This window comes from Corapipo altera, unplaced genomic scaffold, assembly GCF_003945725.1.
Source record: "Corapipo altera isolate COAL_440 unplaced genomic scaffold, ASM394572v1 268, whole genome shotgun sequence".
In the NCBI taxonomy this organism is placed as follows: Eukaryota; Metazoa; Chordata; class Aves; order Passeriformes; family Pipridae; genus Corapipo; species Corapipo altera.
Genome location: NW_020884901.1, coordinates 8580423 through 8602923, shown reverse-complemented (window position 1 = coordinate 8602923; position 22501 = coordinate 8580423). Strand labels below are relative to the sequence as shown.

Here is a 22501-nt window from a genome sequence, read left to right as displayed (position 1 = left end):
AAAGAAGAATACAAAGCAAACCTGGAAGGTGAAACAGTGAAATACCTGTGGTTGCCAGTGCTGTCAAGGTCTGCCCACCTTGCCCATCAATTACACCATGGAGCTGGACAGTGTAATTAGTGGCAGCTTTGAGGTTGGTCACCACATAGCGCCGGGAGGCCCCCGGCACTGTGAGCACCAGGGAGTCCAAAGGGAAGTCAGAGTTCCTGACCTCTAGGATAAAATGGTCAAAGGCATTGTCCTGTGCTTCCCACGTGAGTGACAGGCTGTCTGAGGTAGCATTTGATACAGTGAGTTTGCTAAGGAGAGGTTCCTCTACTACGGGAAGAAAAACAAACGGAAATGTATCGCAATTATTAAAAGCCAAAGCAACAAAGTAAATTAATATAGAAGCTTGAATTTACATGACCAGTGGTCACAAAGGTCATCTGGCCTTGAGTTTCTCCATGTTTTTCATATCATCACCCCTGCAGTCACCCTGAACATGCCACCCATCATTCAGTGAGGATGTTCACAGTCTGCTGACGCTGGAAACTCAAACTGCATTACCTGATAGCTGAGATGTGATATTCTGCTTTCATCCACCACATTAACCTATTGCTGTGACAAATTGCCATGGCAACTTTTCCTAAGATCATGTCAGCAGGCAAAACTTGGCACAGATATTAAATGATCCCAACGTGAGCTCTTATCTGCCTACAGTGGGATTGCACCTTCTGTCCCTGCAGTACAGCCTCTCATACTGTCCTTGGCTAAAGCACACTGAATATTTGACTTCCCTGTCTTTTCTGGAAAAACTGTCAGCTGTAAGACCTCGAGCTGTGCAGTGTGCCAACAACTAAATGCCTGACTGTTCCAGTCACTGACATCAAGTCAAATGGACTTTTTCAATCTCTCATCCAATGTAAACGGAAAACACTGAAGCTGAACTCAAGCAGTGAATGTGCCTTGCAGGATCCTGCTGGCACAGACTGAAATGTGCCTGACATCTATTTAGAGACTCAGGATAAAAACTGTGTGCAGAAATCAGCTTATCTGAGACAAATAGTGTCTGCTCTGGGCTGTGTGACAGATGCAAACACACGTTGAAGGGTGAATATAATGAATCATCTCCCTCTTAGTTCTTGGGAAATGTGTTTTGCTTCTCGTCTGTCTCGGAGGTTGCCCCAACCTTAATGTTTGAACAACCTTATCGTGTGACTGAAATCACAGCACAGCGTGACTGACTGACTTTGCTGGATGGATTTTGGTGGATTAACATTTGCAAAATTCAAAAGGTCCCAGGCTGGTCTTCCTTAGAAGGTGTCAAACAATGAGGTAGAGAGTTTGGCAATGGATTGGTGGGGGAGCTGAGAGCAGGGAAAGGGGCACAACCTGTAAGGAAGAGTTAAAAAAAATGAGAGTTAGCAGCGAGGGAGGTTCATGTACCTGTTGTAGCTGCAGCACTTATTGCCTGTGTGCGGAAACCACGAGAGATCCCAGAGAGGTAGACAATGAAATCAGTGCTGGGAGAAAGCCCTGAGATATGAGCAGTCCTTGAATTGCCTGAGAGGTTGAACTCCATGGGCTCCAGCAACCTGTTAGAATCAATAATTTCAATAGTAAAGGCGTCGAAGGCCCCGTTGGTTGTCCAGGAAAGGTTGAAGCTTTCGGGAGTAATGTCGGAAACCATGAGCTCACCAACTTCGGGGTGCTCTCCTGAGGAGGGAAACAACACTGGTCAGAAGGGACAGCCCTGCACCTCCTCCTGCTGCTCAGAAATGCTCCTCTCTGCCCATGCTGGCAGCACTCCAAGCTGGACAACGGGGTGTGTGAGTAAAAGCTTGCTACAAGCAGATGGGTACTAGGGGGAAGAAATCAAATGAAAGCAGCACAAACTGTTAAATAAGACTAAAAAATAAAGTAAGCTTTAAAGCCATGGCTGTTCCCCTTATCTGCAGGAGCAGCCATACATCTTTGAGGTCTGAGCACGAAAGCAGATGCAAAAAATACTTCTCTGAATCCATTTGGAAAAGTCAGCTCCCAGTTTTAGGAGAAGGTAAAACTGGAGGTATTGCTTTATCCAAAGGAAAGGGTTGGGTTTTGTTTGCTACTTCCCCTTTCAGGTTAAGCCAATGAAAGCTCGTTTGTAATTTTGGAGCTGGAGCCAACATGCAAAACAGGGATAGCTGCCTTGGGGTTTCCTCCTCTCTGTGGACATCCCTGTAGAGCCACAGGAAGGGGCAGAAAATTCTGACAATTGGAAGGCCCTAGAAGGGAAAATTTTGAAAAGCCTGGTGCTGAGCAGACCCAGAAAGGGAAGGGAAAACCTCAGCGGGGCATCCTCTGCTGTTTTCACTGGTTTAAGAGAAAGAGAGCACATTGCAGATTTAAGCAGGACACCCATGACGTCTGCTCCCTTGTTTTTCCAGCCAGGCTGGTCTGTTTTCAGTGGGAATCTGCCACCAGCTCCCATTCAGAACCCTCAAAGCACAACACTTCTAGTGGGACACAGCCCAAGGCAAGAGCCCGGTGCCAGACACATTTCTGCCTAAAGCACTGTTGGAACCATCAAGCTCTGCTGCATCTCACGTTTTAATTCTGATTAGTTCTTACATGGACTTTCATCCCCTTCTGGGCTGGGTGATATGTGCTTGGAAATCAAGCATGAGCCAGTTCTGGCTACCTCACAATGACAGGAGGTTGCCAAGGTCTGCAAGGAAGCTCAGAGGCAGCAGATGTTGTCTACAAGAAATTATCTGAAGGAAGAGCCACTGGTGCTCCTTTAGTGCCAATTAATACATACTCTGTTCATTACCCATGATCAGAACACCAGGAAGGAGCAGTGAGCCACGAGGATAAATGGAAGTAGATATTTACCTCTCACAGTCCAAGCTCTCATTTAAAACTGCTGCCTTTCACAGGAACAGCCAGGAAATTATTTTTGTGGCTCTTGGTGAGCTTCAGGCAACATTCTGATAACAGAAGGATGGCCTTCCTTCTTTCAGGTTAGTTTTATACCAGGGTAGTTCTGAATTTGATCTTCTTGCATTATATTTGTTTCAGCCCAATCAGACTGTTTAATGACCTTAGATGACTTGATATATGATACTACTCTTGCTAAGAATTAATTAGTGTCCTTTTCTATATGAGGACACGTAGAAGATGTTTGTCCTTGCCCTTGAGGCAGATACACACACTATGCCCCCCTGAGTTCAAATTTACACAGAAGCTACTGCATAATTTCAGAGGAAGCTTCTGAAGGAAAAAAAAACTAAACACACTCCCTGGCTTTGATAATCTGGGCTGTAGAGAAAGGATTTTTATAATTTTACCAGGCAACCTGGGCTTTTCCAAGCATGTACAACAGCCAGCTGGGTTTGGTGTTAGTGCCAACCAGCAGGTAAGTGAGCAAAGGGAACACAACAAGACATTCTTAGCTGGGAAGAGGGAAAGCATTCCTACAGGGGAAGGGCTGCACGAGGGCACTGACACTCCTGCTGGAAAGTCTGACCCTGAGACATTTCCATGCCAGAGATGTTCAGCCAAGCTTTAAGGAGCTCAGTGCCCCCCATGCAAAGCCAGCCAGCAGCTGGAATAGCTCTGGCTCCCATCCCTGTCTGGGAAGAACACGGGACTGGAGGAGCGACTCGGAGAGATACCTGTGGTGGTCTCAACAGAAAGAGGGGTGGTCCTGCGGCCTCTGATCACCCCATGGAGTGTGATGTTATAGGGGGTGTTGGCCCTGAGGCCTGTGACATTCCCAGAGCGCAGTCCCCCCGGGACTGTGACATTCCAGCTCTCCTCGGGGTTCCCAGCCTCCTGCACCTGAATGACAAAGCTCTCATAGGCCCCGTCGTCTGCTGTCCAGGTGAGCTGGAAACCATCCCAGCCAGCCTTGGAGACTGACAGCTTTCCAAGCTCGGGTTCCTCCTCTGAATAAGGACAGAGAGTCAATCTGTTACTCGGGTTACAGGGCAGGGGTGATGTCCTACTCTTTAATGATCTTCTGGGTTACTGGATTCCACAGAGATGCCCTCACACACATTTACATTCTCAGCTGCCCCAGATAACTGTGAGTTAAGTCTCTCTGGAGAGAACTACAAGTAAAGTCTCTTTAGAGACATGGCAAAACAGAAAAGCAAGAAAAGAACTGTAATAATAAATATTACCCACGTTAATACTAAAAGACTGCTCACAGAAACCATCTTACACCTGCCAGTGTTTTGCCAACATTAATAACAACTCCCTATGAGACAAATATTACTGTAATCACTCTGCTACACTCCTAACAACTCAATGTTTGCCATTCTGAAGTAACTGTGGTGTCAGGACAGGAAGACACTGAGTTTAGAGCAGTTGGGATTCAGATGTTTATGTTTTTAATTGTGTCCACATGAATGATGCTGTTTATGCTTCCAAACTATTTCTATTACAAAACAATAAAGAGGAGGAAAATTCCTCCGTGTTTGCACGTCTATAAATGGATTTGTCTTCCTTATATCACATTATTCTGTGCACAAAACACTTCCTGCAGGCACAGGAGGTTGGATTTTCAGAGTTACAGCTATTAATTTAAAATTGAAATGTGCATTCACAGCGATGAACATTCTCAGAAGCCACCATGGGGGTGGCCAAGGAAGTTGGGAACCATCAGAGCTCTTAAATCTCTGATGCTGTTAAATCTGAAAGCTGAGGTCATTTTCTCAGTAAGGATAGAAAGTCCTTTGTTCCAAAGGAAATACAACTGATTTCTTAACATCAGCAGTGACATGGGGAAATGACAGTGTAATACCTGTTTTTTGCTACCTGAGCTACCATTGACCTGAGGGTTACAAAGACTTTCTAGCACATTTCTCATTTATTTGCATTGTTGACACATAGACACTATAGTAAGAACAGAGTCCCTCTGAATAATCCCATTTTGCATGACTAAGAATTTCAAGAGGTGCTGCAGGAAGGGGAATGGATCTGATTTGCCAGTTGTAAACTTCAACTTAAGCTTTCTGCATATTTTATGACAGGAGTTAAAGGAGCTCTGGAATAAATGAAAATCAGGCTCAGCAGCATCACTCAGCTAAATTTGCTCCTTATAAAAACAAAGTGATTATTGTCTGACTGCTCAGAGGCAACTGGGGCTGGATTTTCAGAGGTTGAGCAGTCATGTATCACAATTATATTCAGTGAGATTCATTAATAAATCAGTCAATTGCTATGACTCAGGAACAAAAAAGTTTTGATGAGTTTTTCCCATCCTGCTGGAAGGAAAGAGATTGTTTATGAAAGAACAATGATGTTCAGCAACAACAACAAAAAAAATGCATTAATCCAGAGCTGTCTGGCTTTATCAGGAACAGAAAGGAGATTCACTGAGGTAAAATATGAATCCTGTCAAAATATCACTGTTATCTGGAAAAGAGAAAGCAGGACAACAAAGGAACTGGTTATCAGAAATAATGATCTGTTGGTGGCAACAGAAACAAAGAAAACAAACACATTTCCTTGAAATTAAAACGAAACAAAAGTTACAGTAAGGTTAAATCTTGATTATAATGAGTAACGTAGTGATCAGCACAGGTTAAAACAATTCAGGTTTCTCTGAAGAATGCTCATTCTTCTTCAAGATGCAGAGTCCCTTTCCCTCCCATTTGTTCCTCATGCACATCTGAGACAGAAGCAACACAACCCCCTCATGCTCTCCAGGGACCAAGAGATTCTCACACGAAATCATGAACCAATCTGGAGACCTCCAAAAGCCTCATTAATTACAGCATCCAACAGAGATGACAAAACACCCACTGTCACAATAAATAGCGAGGGATGATGTTTCTTACTTAAAAAAAAAAAGAGAGAACAAACCATTGAGAGGTGAGGCTGTTGTGGCCTTGTAGTTGGTGGGAAATGATCTGTGTGTTTCCATGTAAATATTTTACCTCATGTTGGTAGTTTGGGTTTGAGAGATGGACAAATGCAGTCATTAGTCTCCAGATCTGAACTTACACGCTGGTACTTTGATTATTATTGATCTCAGCCTTGTGTCTATAGGTTTAATTCCTCATGAAATTCATATAATGGGGTAAGAGGTGGAAAAAACGTTTTTAGAAAGGTAACTCCCAATGTGTTACAATCTTTTTTTTTCTTCTCTGACATTGCCACTTCCATGCCAACGCTGCAAACCTCTTGTAATCTTTCTTGTACTTGAACCACATCCCAGACAAACACCTGCAGCATTTTGCTATTCTCACATGCCTCACCAATAGCAAATGCATCAAAATCTCTCTTTACGTGCAATTTGAAGAGAGATTTGATGCTACATCACCTTAAAAGCTGAATGGGGCATTTTCTGCACCACTCAAGGCTCTCATTCCATAACAAGAAGAGTTTTATCCCATGCAAAAGGAAGAATAAACCAACTAAGAGGAAATGCATCACTTACAAAGCCCAGAATCTCTGCAGTGGAACAGCCACGTGGAAATGAAGGTCTGTATTTTAAAGCAGCAAAATGGCTCATGAATCCATGGAAAATACCTGTAGTAGCTATGGCTTCCAGGGCCCGAGAGAGCTGGCCTTGAGTGCTTCCATGGAGGTTAATCTGGACTTTTTGCCAGCTGGGAGATTGGGGATTTCTGTTTCCTCGATGGTTTCCCAGCAAAAATATTCCTGTGTTCTGTTCAAACTGCTCAGGTCTTTCAGAGTGATAAAGAACTGATCAAATCCCTCACACACTGTGCTGCCCAGCACAGGGGGAAACTCCTGAAAGTCTTGGGGGTTATACTGAGGTAATGAAGAGCTCAGTGGCTTCTGAGCTGGGCAGGTCAAGGGGCACCAAAAGCAGAGCAGGAGAATCAGTGCTGGGGGTGGTTAAATAACTGGGAGGATTAAATGAGGCTGCACTGATCAATTCCCCAGGAGTTGTGACTAGGAGTGCTAAACAGAGGCAAAACACAAGTTGAAATTTCCTGATGATAAACCCCCAAATAAATCAAACTACATCTGCTTCAGCACAGTTTGTGTGCTTTGCACTGAGGAGCTCCAAGAGCAGAGAAAAAGGGGGAGTTCTCCTTTATTTGGAGACTGAATCCAGGCCACAAGCAGAGGCAGCATCACCAAGCACAGAACCACAATAACCAGCAGGTCCAGAGCAACAACCAGTGAACACAGAGCTGAGCTCAAATGCTTCCAGCAGAGAATGGGGCACATCCTCAGTCGATGTAAATCAGTTCTCTTTGATGACCTCCAAAGAGCTCTGCTAATTTACATCAGTGAGGATTTGAACCCTCAGCCTCAAACATGCCTTTTGTCTTTACTGCAGCCCATCAGTTACTGCTTCTGCCACAAACCAGGAGTGAATCCATGCCAACTATCACAAACACATCCAAAGCCAGAAATCAGCCACAGCAAAACCCTGTTAAAAAGATCAATTAAAAACAAGCATTGGGATACATGCAGAAAAAAATGGAGGGGAACACACAACTTTAGTTAAACACTAGGGCAGAAAGAACTTGAGCAATCTTTCTTTAGAGAGATCCCAAGGAATGGAAAGGGAAAAGCCTTGGCCTTCAACATGCTGAATGATCCCTGACTTATCCTGTAGCACAGCCAGATTCTGAAAATCTGAGGAGCGTGGAGTCACAGAGGATGTGTTTGTGATCACAGCCCCAAGGCAACAGGCAGGTGACTTCTCTGACATGCAGAATTATCTCCTCATTAGTGGAAACCCACATCATTTCACACCTCAGTGACTTCCTTGCTTTCATGCTCCACTTGCATTCAATTAAGAGAGAGCAAGTCATCCAGCACCATCAATCAGCTCGGCACAAATATGTACTCAGGATTCATTATCTGTCTCCAAATGAACACATTTATCAGAAAGAAATATATTTTCAGAGGAGTAAAATCAATTAGAAATGTTTTCAAATAAAAGGAGAAATGTTATCTTGAAAATATACTTTCAGGGCAAGCACAGATGTAAAAACATTATTTTCTGCTCACCCCAGGAAGAAGCCTGTAAAGCAAACAGGGATTTATGTTCACATGTATCATTGATATTCTTGAATCAGGAAAGGACTGTCCTTAAATCACCCCAGACATGACTTGAATCAGGCTGCAACCTGGAGACAACCATGTTTTCATCACACCACCACACATGTGACACATGATGGTATCTGCATTCTTTTCAGACCCCTTTGTTAAACCACTTTCCCCTCTCTCAAGTAATTAAAGTGGGCTAAAAGTGCCTGTGCACCTCTGAATTTCATGAATGGGCCACTGCAGCATCAGAAACCAGAAATACCACAGCAGCTACCACTAAAATCCTCACATGGGAATCAGGTTCCAGGTACTCTCAGCTGAGAAAACGGACCATCTTCCCTGGTAGATTTAGTTTCCCAGTGGTCAGCACTGCATTTTCCCATGGGGCTGCTTCACCTAATCACTCTTCCCAATGTTTCTCTGAGTTTGTACAGAAAAGGGTGGAGCAATCTAAGAGCAGAGGAGCCAGGAGAGGAAGAGGGACTGACGCACAGCACAGACAAGGCCTCTGGTAAACAGCATAAATCTGCCTGAAAACATTCAGCAGAATGGAAAAGTTGCTTCTCCAAGCTATGCTCGGATGTGCAAACTCACTTCCAGAGGCAGGAGAGGATCACATCCACGATCCATCAACAGTTGCTGCACAATCTGGGTCCCTCAGCAGAGGAATTCGAGCTTGGCTCTTGGTTTCTCTCATGTTCACTCATTTGTCTCCCTGGGCCTCTCATGCCTGATGGATTACCATCCATCCTGCCCCAGGACCCACATTGTGCTCTGCAGGCAGAGCTCCAGAACCAGAGCAGGGGAGAACAAAGCTGCAGACTGACTGCTCAGCTTCCTCAGAGCTGGGTGACGTGCTCACCCTGCAGATTAGCTGGAGACCTGATGGAACATTCTCAAGATGTGCTGCCACAAAGGGCCCTCCAACGAGTAAAAAAGCTAATTTCTGACTCACATCTTAGTGCTGGGTGAGGCCTTTGTGATACCTTCATTAGTAACAGAAAGGAGGTACCTGTTGGAGTACAGAGCTCCAGAGAACAGCTCTGTTCTCCAGCCAACCCATACACCTTGATTTTATAGGAAGTGTTAGCTTGGAGGTCAGGGATTCCCTGGGCAGGAAGGTCTCTGCAGTGGGCACAGCTCCAAAACTCCACCAAAACCCAGTGCAGACTCCTGTATTCACACACCACCAGGCACTAAAGCTGTGGTCTCTTACCCTCGAGACCTCAAGGTCCCTCAGCACATCTCCTGAATCCCTGATGCCTCTGGAGGAGGAAAACTCCCAGAGAAAGGAAGATCTTCTTGGTCAGGACTCACTGCCTGAATTAGGGCTACACTGTATAGAGCTACAGGAGACAAACAAGCAAGTGGCAGACTGAAAGGTTTAGTCTTTTCTTTTCAACGAAATAAAATGACATTTTGCCAACCCTTGAATGCAGAATCATGGCTATCAGTTAAAAAAAAATATTTGTCACTTGAGCTGCACTTCATCCACATGAAGAGACAGAGCCAACAGACATCTGCCATCCTACAGTACAGAGGATTTTGTGACATGTCCTCTGCTAGAGGTTCATGAGTCCTGAACATTTCAGCTGCCTGTGAGGGGAGAGCTGATGTTCACAAGTAGATAACAGGGAGAATGTGAGAGGAGAGAGAAGTCTCCCAGAGATTTTCAGCTCTGGAAGCTTTAAAAGAAGCTTTAAAAGAAGCTTTAAAACGCTATAAAATACACTGTGCAAGCAAATATAAATAAGGTGTGGGAAACTCCTGAATACCTGCTGGCAGGGAAGCCTGAATGAACCATCCAGAGGATGGGAAGAATATGAGGTGAAAACCTGGCAATCTGCAGGAGCAAAGGAAGCTGGAAAGAAGAAAAGCCAGCCCTTTTGCAGCTGCTGGCTCCCTTGTTCAGCAGGGATGGCACAGACCCTCCAAACAGCAGGATTGCTTCCTCCACCCATGGGGAAGAGCCAATCCAGTCCTAGTTGTGGTGCTGGCATTGCCCACTTCAATCATCCCTCTCTCTCTCCCCCTGGTTGCTCCAAGGACTTTCCCCAGCAGTGCAAAGGATCTGAGGTCCCCCAGGGCTCTGCAAGAGAAACAAGTTTGTTTGGCTCAGCCTGAGGACTCCAGGACCTCCCAAGTGCTGGAAAAAAGGACTGACTTGAAGGAAGATGGAAAAGCAAACTGAAGAGCCCACTTGTGTTGTACTGCCCAGGTTTCCAGAGCACTTCTGCTCCTCGTGCTCATGTTTGGATTTGTCCATTCCTACGTAGGAGGGAGGTCACAGAGACAGGTTATTCAACTGCTGCTCCATTTCAGGGAGTTCTGTGTTTACTGGCTGCTCTGAGCAAAGACATAAAACAAATGCACTGGCCAGAGGAAGGTATTTCTAAAGAAAAATAGGAAAAAAATAAAAAGCCAAACCGGGAAAAAGCAGTCACCTTGTGAAGCTTTGCAAGCTCCTGGTGGAAAGAGCAGACTGTGAAATTCTACAGCAGGTTGTTGCTGCCTTTTCACCATCTGTGCAGAATTCTTTTGAGACCTCTGAGGCTTCAGACAGACGGGGAAACAGAGAACTTTGGGAAAACTGCAACCTGCCCACTCCTGCCACATAAACCTTTTGTATGTTGTGCCTCAAGACTTCCTAATTTTTCCCTGCCTTGGACTGCATTTCCCTGCCTGCCTGAGGCATCAAACAACTAATTCAGTGCTGATGGTCTCCTGTAGTTTACACCACTCCATACAACCCTCTGGTGTCCTGGATTACTGTGTCTATAAAGCATCAGAGGTAGTGCTGGCATGAACTACCAGGGAATATGAGCCCAGTTATTATATTTATATATAGTGTATTTATTTATAGTAATAGTAATTATATATAGCATAGTTATTAATTTGTAAAATCCACAATGTCTGGCATGTGTTTACCTCATAGATGGTCTTTGGGAAGAAAAGGATAAACACCTTGATATCTGCTAAAGACAATAATTGCAACCCAGCTGATTCTGATTTTAGTCTCTGCTCACTTAGAGCAATTCCTTTGCCTCACAGGATTTGACCTGAAGGCACATAAAGATTCAGGATTTATTTGTGTTCTGCACCGAGGTGTAATTCTGTGGGCAACAAACTTTGGGTCAAAATGTTTCACAAAGAGTAAAACCTTGTTCAGTGAGTCCACTGACACTGGTCAGTTGGAGTGGTTTGGACAAAGAGAGATGGTAGAAATGGACCTCTTTTTGAAGATAAATATAAGTCACAGTATCCAGTGGAAATGGTGGCTGGAACCAGATTTGGGGCAGTCACCTTTCCCACTTTTGGATGAGAAAATTGAAAAAGGGCAACATCAGAGCCCTGCTGACCCTGCTGAAGCATGATGGGTGGAGGGATGCTGTGAAGAGAATTCATTAGGAAGGAACAAGCAGTGTTAAACACATTCTGGTTGCTCTTCCTCTCAGATTTTGGCTGTAGAAAACAAAGCAAGTTATAATGCACAAAAAACCCCAGCCTCATGTAAAACAAAGTAGGAGCTCTGCATTTCATGCAGGACCAGTGGCTGTTCTTTGTGAAGCCTCTCAAAAAATAAATAAGAAATCCTTGAGAACACAAAGCTAAACACAGTAGGCAGGAAAATGCACAGTTATCCCTCAGTGTGGCATGTTAGGCAGAGCTAAGTCTGAGACAGATTTTCTAAGCCTCAGACATGGCTTAGAAAATCAGGTGAGGTTGTCCTTGGGCTGGTCCTTGCTCAGTGACCTGTGCAGGGCACCCACCAAAAGCTGTTACTCACCAGTGGAACCCTTGACAGTCGTGGGTTTGCTTTTGTGCCTGCCCTTCTCTGCCACCAGGCTGATGGTGTACTCTGTGCCTGCATCCAGCCCTCTGAGGATGAAGGAGGTGCTGTCCACTGGGATCTCCACTTCGCTCCTCTTGCCAGAGGGACTCGTGTAAGCGAGGCGGTAGCGGTCGAACTTGGCCACCGGTCTCCTCCAGCGAAGGGCCAAGGTGGTTTCAGTGGGGTCACTGACTTCCAAGTCCTTGGGGTTATCAAGATCTAAGAGTTGAAAAAAAGCACAGCTGAGATGTCTCTGAACTGCCCTGGGACAGGCACAGACAGAATAACATCCCCACTGGGTGTCTGGGCACAACTCAGGGTCTTATCCACCTTCTGGAGTTTTTGAAGCCCATGTGGGTAGAGGATGATGAAGTTCTGTTTTACAAACAAACCACACCAGAACAGATTTCCCCTACTGACAGTCACTTCAGATGCAGGAGAGGCAGAATTAAAGTCTTCAGCCTTACCTGGGAAAAGAGGGGTGTTGTGAGAAAAATTGTGGATTTGAAGGTCAGTCAGGACTTGCAACCACCAAGGCTGCACTCGTTGCCAGATCAACATTTTGGCCATCACTACCTGCCAGAAACCCTCACAACTAGAGGATGGCCAAATCAGTGAAAGCATAACTACCACTGAGGAGCTCACCTGGAGATGAAAATCCCAGAACACCGAGAAATCCTCGTACAGGAAAAAGAAGCCACACTCAGAGGTCAAGATCTTTAGGGAAAACATTTTTTCCCTTGAGGGAAAATGCCCCATTGGGAGCAAACTGAAATGAAGAACTTTCTAAAATAGTTTTTACTGCATCATTTGGAAATGAAAGAGTGGATCCACAGGACTTGGTCCTTCCTCCAGAGCAGAAAGGGGGGTCAGGTAGGTCAGGTACTCACCAGTGCCAGCATTGACGGTAGCGGGGGCACTTTCCCTGTCGTTCCTCACTGCTGTCACTCCAATGCCATATTCAGTTCCAGGCCTCAAACCTAAGAGATGAGGAAAAGGAATATGAGTTCCTGTGCTTGGAATACACCTACAGGCATTTGTTTTAACAAGGAAGGCTCAATGTGTGCCGGGTGGGATGGATGCTTTCCTGAGCATGCAGGCAATCGAGGTTTCAGCTAACCCTGACCTGATGTTAATAAATCTTTATTCCACTTACATACCAAAGGATAAAGATTATGGCTGACTGACATTGCATTTTGGACACTGCAAATGCACAATCAGAGACAGCCTCTACTTTCCAGAGCTTGCAGTGGGAGTAGCTCTGCCAAAGAAAAGCAGGTTGGCACCCACACGACATGGAGGAAGAACCATGACCTGGCCTTGCAGGCTGGGAAAGCAACTTGCAGGTACACAGAGAAGCTGCAGACTGGCACCAGTAAATACCATCCCTGCCACATGCAAACGCCTTTGGAACTCAGGGTGTGAAGCCCCCTCCACAGAGACGTGGAGCTGCCCAGAACTCAGGGACCTGCCTGACGGGATTGAGGGATGCACATGGAAGGAAAATGGCTACAAACCCTTCTGCTGGCTGGTTATCCACCTGCAGGTGTGGACAGACACATTCCAGGGATTTTAATTTAACTGGGTGCACTTAAAAATCAGAGAATCACAGAATGGTTTGGGTTGGAAGGGACCTTAAAGATCATCCAACCCCCTGCCATGGGCAGGGACACTTCCCACTGGCCCAGGTTGCTCCAACCTGGCCTTGGACACTCCCAGGGATGGGGCAGCCACAGCTTCTCTGGGCAACCCCACCCTCACAGAGAACAATTCCGTCAGTACATCTGCTCTAAACTGTGACCCACCTGTGAGTGTAGCTCTGGTTGTGGCTTGGTTGCCCTTTGGCACCGTGATCTCCACGTGGTCTCCACCAGAGATGGGGGCAAACTTGATTCTGTAGTTGTCAACGTTGGCGTGGCTGTTCCTCCACTCCAGGGTGATGCTGTTGTCTGTCTGGGACACTGGCTTCAGGTTTCTGGGAGCATCCAAGTCTGCAATCCATCAATTCCATTTATTTATAAATAAAAAAATAGGAATATTTCTCTTATGATAACAGTTTCTTCTAACAATACTTTTTAAAAGGTGAAATGACCCACAACACTGAAGTTAAGTTTCTCTTCACCTGATACGACTTAACTACACCAAGCAGATTTCTTTTAGCATAAAATGGAGGGTTCAGCAGCTTTGGAGAAAACATCACTTCAAGAAATTAAACTTTTATCTCCTCAGACAAAAATAATATTTTCAATGGTAATAAATATTTTTTGTTACAAAATAGGCTTGTGGAAAAATGTATTTGGATGAAAACACTATTTTCCTTTATAAATGCCTCAGCTTTTGAAAGGAAAAATGCTGCTGAGAACAAAGAACTGATCATTTCTAGAATTTCTGTTCAGTAAATATCTTGCATTTCTGGCTGAAATAAACTCTGAGTCTCAAAAAAAAGGTGAATATTATGTAGAAATTCAGTGGGCTCTTCACTGTTCACACCTCAAATCCTGCTCTGAAGGAACAACTGTATTTTAGGATGAAAAGAGAGGTAATTCTCTATGTACCATTTTCTCCCTTAATGCATCAAACCTTGATAACATGCAACAGGAACCACATTTTCACAAAACATTCCCGGGGCACTGAGGAGCAAAGTCAATTTATAAAAGCACAACAGGAAACATTTGCAGAACTGAAGGAGGACAAAAACCAGTTCTTTGTTAATCTGATACATACTTAGACAAGAAACAAGGCCTTAGATGGAACAGGAGCCATGGAAGACCTTAAACTCAGCAGACAGAAAAATAATCCAGAGGAACTTGTTTCTGAGAGATTTAGGGTACGAGACACAATGACCTAAATCCCATTTTCAAAATATATTTAGATTTTAAATATTTTGTCGAGCCAGGAAAGCATATGAGGCACAGAAAAAAAACAACCATTCTCCACTTTCATGTACCTCTGTAAACATGCTGATTCCATGCTGGTCTCCAGCCTCTTACCTGTGACAAACACTTCTTTCACAGGGTCACTTTCCATGTCCCCTCGACGAGAGACAAGTGTCACTTCATACTCTGTGTGCGGCCTCAGGTTTCCGATGGAATATTGGTTTTCATCTTCAGAGAGCTCAATGGTTGTCCTGTCCCCTGGGATGTCCTTGGGGCCATAGGTGAGCTCTATGTCTTCAACTTCAGCCAAGGGTTTGGACCATGTGATGAGGGCTGTGGTGTCTGTGACGTCTTTTGCCTCGACCTGGCTGGGGGCATCAAGCTCTGTTATAAAAAAAAATAGACAGAAAAAGGTGTTTTTTGAAAGAAATCTTGCCATAAAAAACACATCCATTCTTATGCTTTTAATTGCTGATTCAGAGCAAAATTAAAACTAGTGACTTTGGCCAAGTTTTAGTATCTTCGTTTACTCTCTTCCAACAGGTTTAGACTCCAAATGGAATCATTCCATCAGAAGCAAATTCAACATTCATTCACATCAGAAGCTGCCAGAGGAAAGACAAGCAGGAACCCTGAGAGCTTCTCCATCTCCATACAAACATCACCAGGATGAAAAAAATTTTAGTTCCTGTTGATGTACATTTTGAAAAAGAGTAAAAGTGCATTCTGCCTGCTCCCTTCTAGCTGAACATAAATTTCCTTTCCTCTGTAGGTAATTTGGAAGGGAATTAAATTTCCCCCACAAAATAATTTTTCATCAGCAGCTCCACTACTTCCTTTTCACCCCTATGGATTCACAGGATAGAGCTTGGGTTTCTCTCTGTTTAAAAAAAAAACACACCCGTTTTTTGCTGTTGGCCAACAAAATACAGGCCAAATCACGTTGTCCTTACTTGTTGTTATCACTTTGGACAGTCCAGGTCCTCTGGTGTTGTTTTTCACTACATGAATGGACACATTGTACTGTTGCCCAGGTGCCAAACCTGGCTGCATGTAAGATGTCTCTGGCCTTTTCAAGCTGCTGGTTATATCTCCATTATCATCCTTTTTCTGCAACACACAGAACAATCTGTCAGTATAACAGAAAAAAAGCCAGGATTTTTCACTCCACATGAACACACAGGAAGCTGCTTCCTCACCATGTTGTGGAAGACCAGCTCCCAGCCATCAAAGGAAAAGTTCAGAGGGTCCCACTCCACCTGGACGGATGTTTCTCGAACAGATTTGAACCTCAAACCTTCTGGAGCAGGGAGATCTGGGGCAGAAAAAAGGGAAATCCTCATATAGGCAACAAGTTCCCATAAATAGGGTGTGGGGTGGGACATCTTTCCACCACTAGAAATATCTGCCACGTGCAGCTGAGATGGTTAAACCACCTCCCAACCAGTTATTCTGTCTTTGGAGAGGCTTTCCTCTGAGCTGGTTTGGATGTCACCTTGCAGTAAAATGAATTTTGACCTAGAAACCTCTTTTTTGTGCCCTCTTGACTGTCTCTGGCGTGGACATTTGCAGGCAGGTGAGCTGAATCCTGCCCCAGGTCTCTAGAAATGAGCTCAGGGACAGAAGTCAAAGAGCACCTTTTGAGGCTGTTTAGATATGACTGTGATGTACACAAAATATAGAGGAAGATGAACAACAAAAGGACAGACAGGCATATAGAAGGCAAGTTGTGGTAAAACTGAAGATGAAAAACAAATATAACCTCCATTTTAACCAAACCAGTTTGAATTCAGGTGATTTCATATTGCTTTTTTACATACTGCACATTTTTTATCAGGTTTTTTTCAGGAATGATGACCAGAATTTTAAAATGTACATTATAATAGAGAAGCCAAGGTTCTTAATTTGCAAAGACCTCATGGTGTTAATTGGGAGGCACAGCAAAGAGCAGAAGAGCCTGTGAACTGTATTTTTACACAGTCATTGGCACTGGAAAAGAATAGAAAATGAAAGTGCAAAAGGCTGTCTCTGTCCAGAACAGATGAATTGAAACTAGAAAATACAAAAGAAATAATATCTCCAAGAGAAGGAGGCAAATCAATACAAATAAATTGCAAATTGAAGTTAAAAAGAAATAAAGTCCTCAAAAAGAGAGGCAAATCAACATAAACGAATTGAAAATAGAAAACAAAAAATAAACAGTGTCCCACAAGATGGATGTGAATCAGTACAAATGATTTGAAAATAGAAAACACAAAAATAATAACCCAAAATAAGGGGTGCAAATCAATGCATGCTATGGAATGGACAGAAGGATGGATCCAGGGAATGTTAAACTCACATGTGGCTACCCTGGCACTGACTGGGATACTCTTCTTGTTTTTAAGGATGGCAAAGACACGGATAAAATATTCCACACCCGGCTCCAGCTCATGGATGGTGGCAGCTGTCTGGTTTCCTGGCACAGTGAACTGCATGTCCAAGCCCCCAGTGCTGGTGGGGATGTAGGTGACCAGGTACTCATTGACAGGATTCTCATGTTTCCATTCCAGGTTGACAGTTTTATCCGTCACGTTGGTCACCATCAGCTCGGTTGGAGGAGACACTGGGAGCAGGGGGGAAAAAAAATAAAGTTATAAGAAGTTTTCATGGCTCGGAAAATAACGACTTCCCCAGTTTTCCCATTTTCCCAGGGATTTCATGAGAATTATCTAACAGGGGCTGGGCAAGCCACGGCCCACAGATTAACTGCTGAGGAGAGGAATGTTCGGCTGATGAAGACCACAGACATTTCCAAAATCACGGGGCCAACTCCTACCCTCACACTTGCACACAACCTCTGGCTGACTGTGTTCCAGCTCCTCCTCTTGTGGCTGCAGCACAAGACTGTTTTAGCTGGGTCCCCAGGGGCTCAGATGGTTCATTCAACTGCCAGCAACACGTGATTGTAGAGCTGCAAGTCCTGGGATTTGCGCAGATTTTCCAAAGTAAAACCAAACATTGTTATTTTAGTAAATACTGCCAATAGATCTCCACGTGCAAGAGCACAAAATGGGGCTTAGGCCTCTTCTGGAAGGAGGAGATGAAAGATGGGAATTTCTTTTTAAGGGTATTCATTGTCTTTTATGGTGTTCTCAACCTCAAAGCATTCTTTGATTACCCTACAAAAATTTAGTTTCCAAATTTCTCCCCTGGGATCTACTAAAGAAAACTACCTCATTTATAGTGTAAAGCCTGTCATTATCCAACTGCCAAAATTCTCTATCAATTTCCATGGAGTAAGTGGTAGTGGGAAACTCAGCATGGGACTGTAGAGCTGAGTTTCCACTCCAGCCCATTCCATGATTTTCCTCTAAGCTTCTGTCAGCTCTAATACACACACCTCCATATAAATATAGAAATGTATATGTAAAACCTCCATATAAAAAATGAATAAATTATATATATGCACAAAAATAAATATAAATATAGGTATAAACCAAATATATATTATATATAAATCTATATGTATAAATAAATACAGGTATAAACAATATATATATTACATATATATATATATAAAATACACACACATTTGTGTATTAAGAAGACTCTGGATACATCTCCCTCTCCTCCATACCTAGAACAGTTTCTTTCAGATGCTCTTTTTTTTTTAGCATCAAGAGGTACTATGAGAAGGTGAAATATCATGGTGACAAATCCCAGGCAGGACTGGTTACAGCTCCACTGACATTGTGGTGGGAGCAGAATCACAGAATCAACCAGGTTGGAAAAGACTTCTGAGATCATGGAGTCCAACCTGTGACCCAACCCCACCTTGTCACCCAGCCCATGGCACTGATGCCACATCCAGGCTCTGCTCAAACACCTCCAGGGACGGGCACTCCACCCCCTCCCTGGGCAGCCCATTCCAAGGGCTGATCCCTCTCTCTGCAAACAACTTCTTCCCAATGTCCCACCTAAACCTGCCCTGGGGCAGCTCAAGGTTGTGCCCTCTTGTCCTGCTGCTGGTTCCTGGCAGCAGAGCCTGACCCCCCCAGCTCCCCCCTCCTGTCAGGGAGTTGCAGAGAGTGAGAAAGTCACAAATGAATGATAAGGTGTCTGGAAATGGAGATAAGAATTGCACTGCAACACCGTTATCATCCTGTTGCTTCTGACTCCCAAAAGTCTCCACAAACTGCCACAGTGTGTAACCCTGACAATTAAGGGGTGCCACGGTGTTGTTACAACCCTGATTCAAGTGTTTGGACTACGCTGAAGAAAAGCAGCAACAGGGCCCAGTTTTATGGAGAAGATTCACGGAAGCTCCAAAGCTGCTGGATGGACACAGGGAGTGTGTGCATCCAAGGGGAAGTGGTTCCGAAGGGGCATCGCCACCTACCATCGGAGCAGTCCTCGCCCATGTACCCGTCCTCGCAGACACACCGCCCGTCCACGCAGCGCCCGGCGTTGCTGCAGTCGCTGGGACAGGCCCGTTCCCGGCAGTCCTCGCCCACGAAGCCCTCCTGGCACACACAGCGCCCGTCCACGCAGAGCCCGCGCTGGTGGCAGTCGTTGGGACAGGCCAGCTCGCCGCAGTCCTCCCCAGTGAAGCCGTTGTCACACTCACAGCGCCCCTCCACGCAGCGCCCACGGTGGTGGCAGTCCTGGGGGCACCGCAGCTCCCCGCAGTCCTCGCCGGTGAAGCCCTCGTCGCACACGCACTGCCCGTTCACGCACAGCCCGCGGCCCTGGCAGTTGTTGGGGCACCGCAGCTGCCCGCAGTCATCCCCGGTGAAGCCCTCGTGGCACTGGCACTGCCCGTCCACGCACAGGCCACGATTGCTGCAGTCCTGGGGGCACCGCAGCTCCCCGCAGTCCTCCCCGACGAAGCCCTCGTCGCACACGCACTGCCCGTCCACGCAGCGCCCGCGGCCCTGGCAGTCGCTGGGGCAGCGCAGCTCGGCGCAGTCCTCGCCCAGGTAGCCCTCGTGGCACTGGCACTGCCCGCCCACGCAGCGCCCGCGGTGGTGGCAGTCGTTGGGGCACCTCTTCTCGCCGCAGTCGTCGCCCACGAAGCCCTCGTGGCACACGCACAGCCCGTTCTCGCAGCGCCCGTGGCCGTGGCAGTCGCTGGGGCAGGCGAGCTCCCCGCAGTCGTCCCCGGTGAAGCCCTCCTCGCACAGGCACGTCCCGTTGAGGCAGCGCCCGCGGTCGAAGCAGTCGTTGGGGCAGATGAGCTCCCCGCAGTCCTCCCCGGTGTAGCCCTCCTCGCACACGCACTCGCTGTCCACGCAGCGCCCGCGGCCGTGGCAGTTGTGGGGGCACAGGGGCTCGCTGCAGTCCTCGCCGGTGAACCCCTCGTGGCACAGGCACCGCCCGCCCACGCAGCGCCCGTGGGCGCCGCACCCCCAGGGGCAGAGCTCCTCGCCGCAGGCCGGGCCCGTGTAGCCCTCGAAGCACACGCAGAGCCCGTCCACGCACTTGCCCTGGTCGTTGCAGTCGGAGGGACACGAGGCCTGGCTGCAGTTGGGGCCCTTCCAGCCCGGCTCGCACACGCAGCCGCAGATCTCCACGCTCCAGTTGCCGTGCCCGCTGCAGTAGGGGGTGGTGTCCAGGCGACCTGTAGAAAGAGCCAGAAAACCCATGTGGGGTGAGGTGCACGCAGGTACCTCCCCCCGAAAATGCCCAAGGCAGTGGAAAGAATCGCAAAAAGGTTTGTTCTGAAGACGAGAACAGTAAAAGTTTCCAAAGGAAAAGCTGCACCGGGCTGCAAAGCAGAGCTGGGCCTGAGCAAGACTTGCCTGTTGGTCCCTCTTTCCCCCCCCAGCTCTCCCCACTGGCTTCAGAGACCTGCAGCATCTCTTGTCTCTCTGCACACCAGAGACGCAGAGCTTTTCAACTGTCTCTGGAATACAGAAGGGAAAGGAAATAAAACCCATCTAATTCCTTTGAAAAAGGCACTTTCCAGGAAGGGAAGGCTTCCTAGGTGACACCTGTCTCCTAGAAGTGAACTCTTCTGGCAAAAAGGGTATTTACCCTTACAACCCATTATTCTCTTGGCCCTGGGATGCCTCAGGCCAGAGTGGCACACAGGACCTAAAAAGGCTTTGATTTTCCTGACTCCTGATGGGAGAAATTGAAACTTTACTCACAGTAGCCCGGAATGGCCAAGTAAGGAACAATATAACCTTAGAGAAGTCCTCAAGAATTAGATAACGGATGTAACTCAAACAGACAGGACGTAAACTAAGCTCTGTGTGCCCAGATAAAGAACAAATGTTACAATTTTGGTGGGGAAGCACAACCAGAATCACCAAAGTTTTTGAAAGAGACTATCTCTTTTTTTCTCCAGCAAAGTTTGTTTTACCGGGAATCCCTTAATTCGCTCTAACGCTAGGGAAGAGCCCCTGCCAACTGCTTGGTAAATGAGCGTGCTGGATTCCTCCTCCCATCTCAAAATCCTCTTCCACTGATTGAGCAGCTTTCCTGACCACTTCATTAGGGAATACACCATGAAATGTTACTCATCCTTTCACTCCAGAACATAAAAAGCCAGACAACAGTCAGCATCAGCAGCTGTGAGAGCAGCTCTGTGCTCAGAGCAACATCACTCCTGAGAAGACCCGTGTTTCCTCTCCTGTATGACCAAACTTTTCCCTCAGTTTAAAAACCAGCTGGGCAGACACCTTTTTTCCTGCTTCTCTAACTATTTGTGCTTGTCTGCTGCCTTATGTCCTGCCGTATTTTTATTGGTCTCCAATAAAGAAAACTTGGAAAGGAAGATGGTTACATTGGCAGCTTCCTCAAGGGGACAAAACCTGGAGCCAAGAGCTTGGACTGTGTGAGTTTTAATCTCGACTCAGGCTGTCACCGTGCCCAAGTGCTGTCCATGCTCAGTGCCACAGCTACAAAGTGTCCCAGGCCAACTTCTGACCCACAGATCCACAAACCCGTGAAACTGTGAATGAATGTTCCCTGCACGCGGGCCAAACACATTCCCAGTTTTGATTATGTTTCAAATTTAACGGGTTGACTTGTGCTCATTCTTTAAACAGATTTGAGTATCTACTCTAAACAACTTGGACAGCCAGCACGAGAGTTTCCCCAAGAGCAGCTCCCCGGCCTGCCTTACCTTCTGCTGCCTGGGAATTGGGACAGCATCCAGCGCCGCTGGCACACTGCTCCCGCAGGGAGGATACCAGCCCCTCCAGTTCCTCTAGTCTGCTCAGCAGATCCTTAATGTCTGGGGCAGCTGCACAGCCACAGGCCCGCCGGGGAATGTTAATTCGGTGCGTGAAGACGATCTGGTTCCCCTCGTTCACCGTGTGCTCCTCGGAATTCCTGACCGGCTCGATTTCTGCCTTCAGGTCCGCGTCGCCGCTCGCCGCGTCCAGGTCCACGGAGCAGAGGGAGCCCACGGGCAGCTTGATGTTGTAGACGTGGTTAAAAACCACGGGCTGGTTGTCCTCTGGCAGGGTCACGTTGAGCCCGGTCTCCCGCTTGTGCCGGATGATTCTCTTGATGAGTCCCCCCCTGACGTGCTGGCACAGCAGAGCGAGGATGGCACAGGCCAAAACCCGGCTGGGCAGTGCCATGGTGCTGCTCGGGTCCTGTTTGGAGCTGAGAGAGTCTTATGTCTGTTTGGCCTTTGTAATCTGGAGCAGAAATTGGAGAGCCACTTCAAGCCAAGTTGGGTGTCCTTTTCTTTGCTGGCACACTTGGTCCCTAAAAGAAGAAGGAACAGTGTAAGGGGGGAACCACAGCTACACCACCCAACCTGTGACACTGCTCCTGTGCTGCA

General features: G+C 46.4%; 1 protein-coding gene across 4 annotated transcripts in view; it reads right to left on the bottom strand.

Annotated features, from left to right (window-relative positions):
• Positions 1-22300, bottom strand: part of TNC (tenascin C) — a 47979-nt gene extending 25679 nt beyond the window's left edge. For 2 of the 4 annotated variants that reach the window (XM_027649962.1, XM_027649964.1), the window contains exons 1-9: positions 21833-22300; positions 19100-20320; positions 17060-17323; positions 15918-16033; positions 15672-15828; positions 14833-15102; positions 13648-13833; positions 12733-12822; positions 11798-12061 (exon numbers count right to left, since the gene is read on the bottom strand). In XM_027649962.1, coding sequence (XP_027505763.1) covers positions 11798-12061; positions 12733-12822; positions 13648-13833; positions 14833-15102; positions 15672-15828; positions 15918-16033; positions 17060-17323; positions 19100-20320; positions 21833-22295 — 3031 coding nt within the window. In that variant the 5' untranslated portion in view covers positions 22296-22300. Of the gene's footprint in view, positions 1-1428; positions 1699-3641; positions 3915-11797; positions 12062-12732; positions 12823-13647; positions 13834-14832; positions 15103-15671; positions 15829-15917; positions 16034-17059; positions 17324-19099; positions 20321-21832 lie in introns of all 4 variants that reach the window. The other 2 variants (XM_027649960.1, XM_027649961.1) reach the window with 2 other exon arrangements.
• Between the last annotated feature and the right edge of the window lie 201 nt (positions 22301-22501).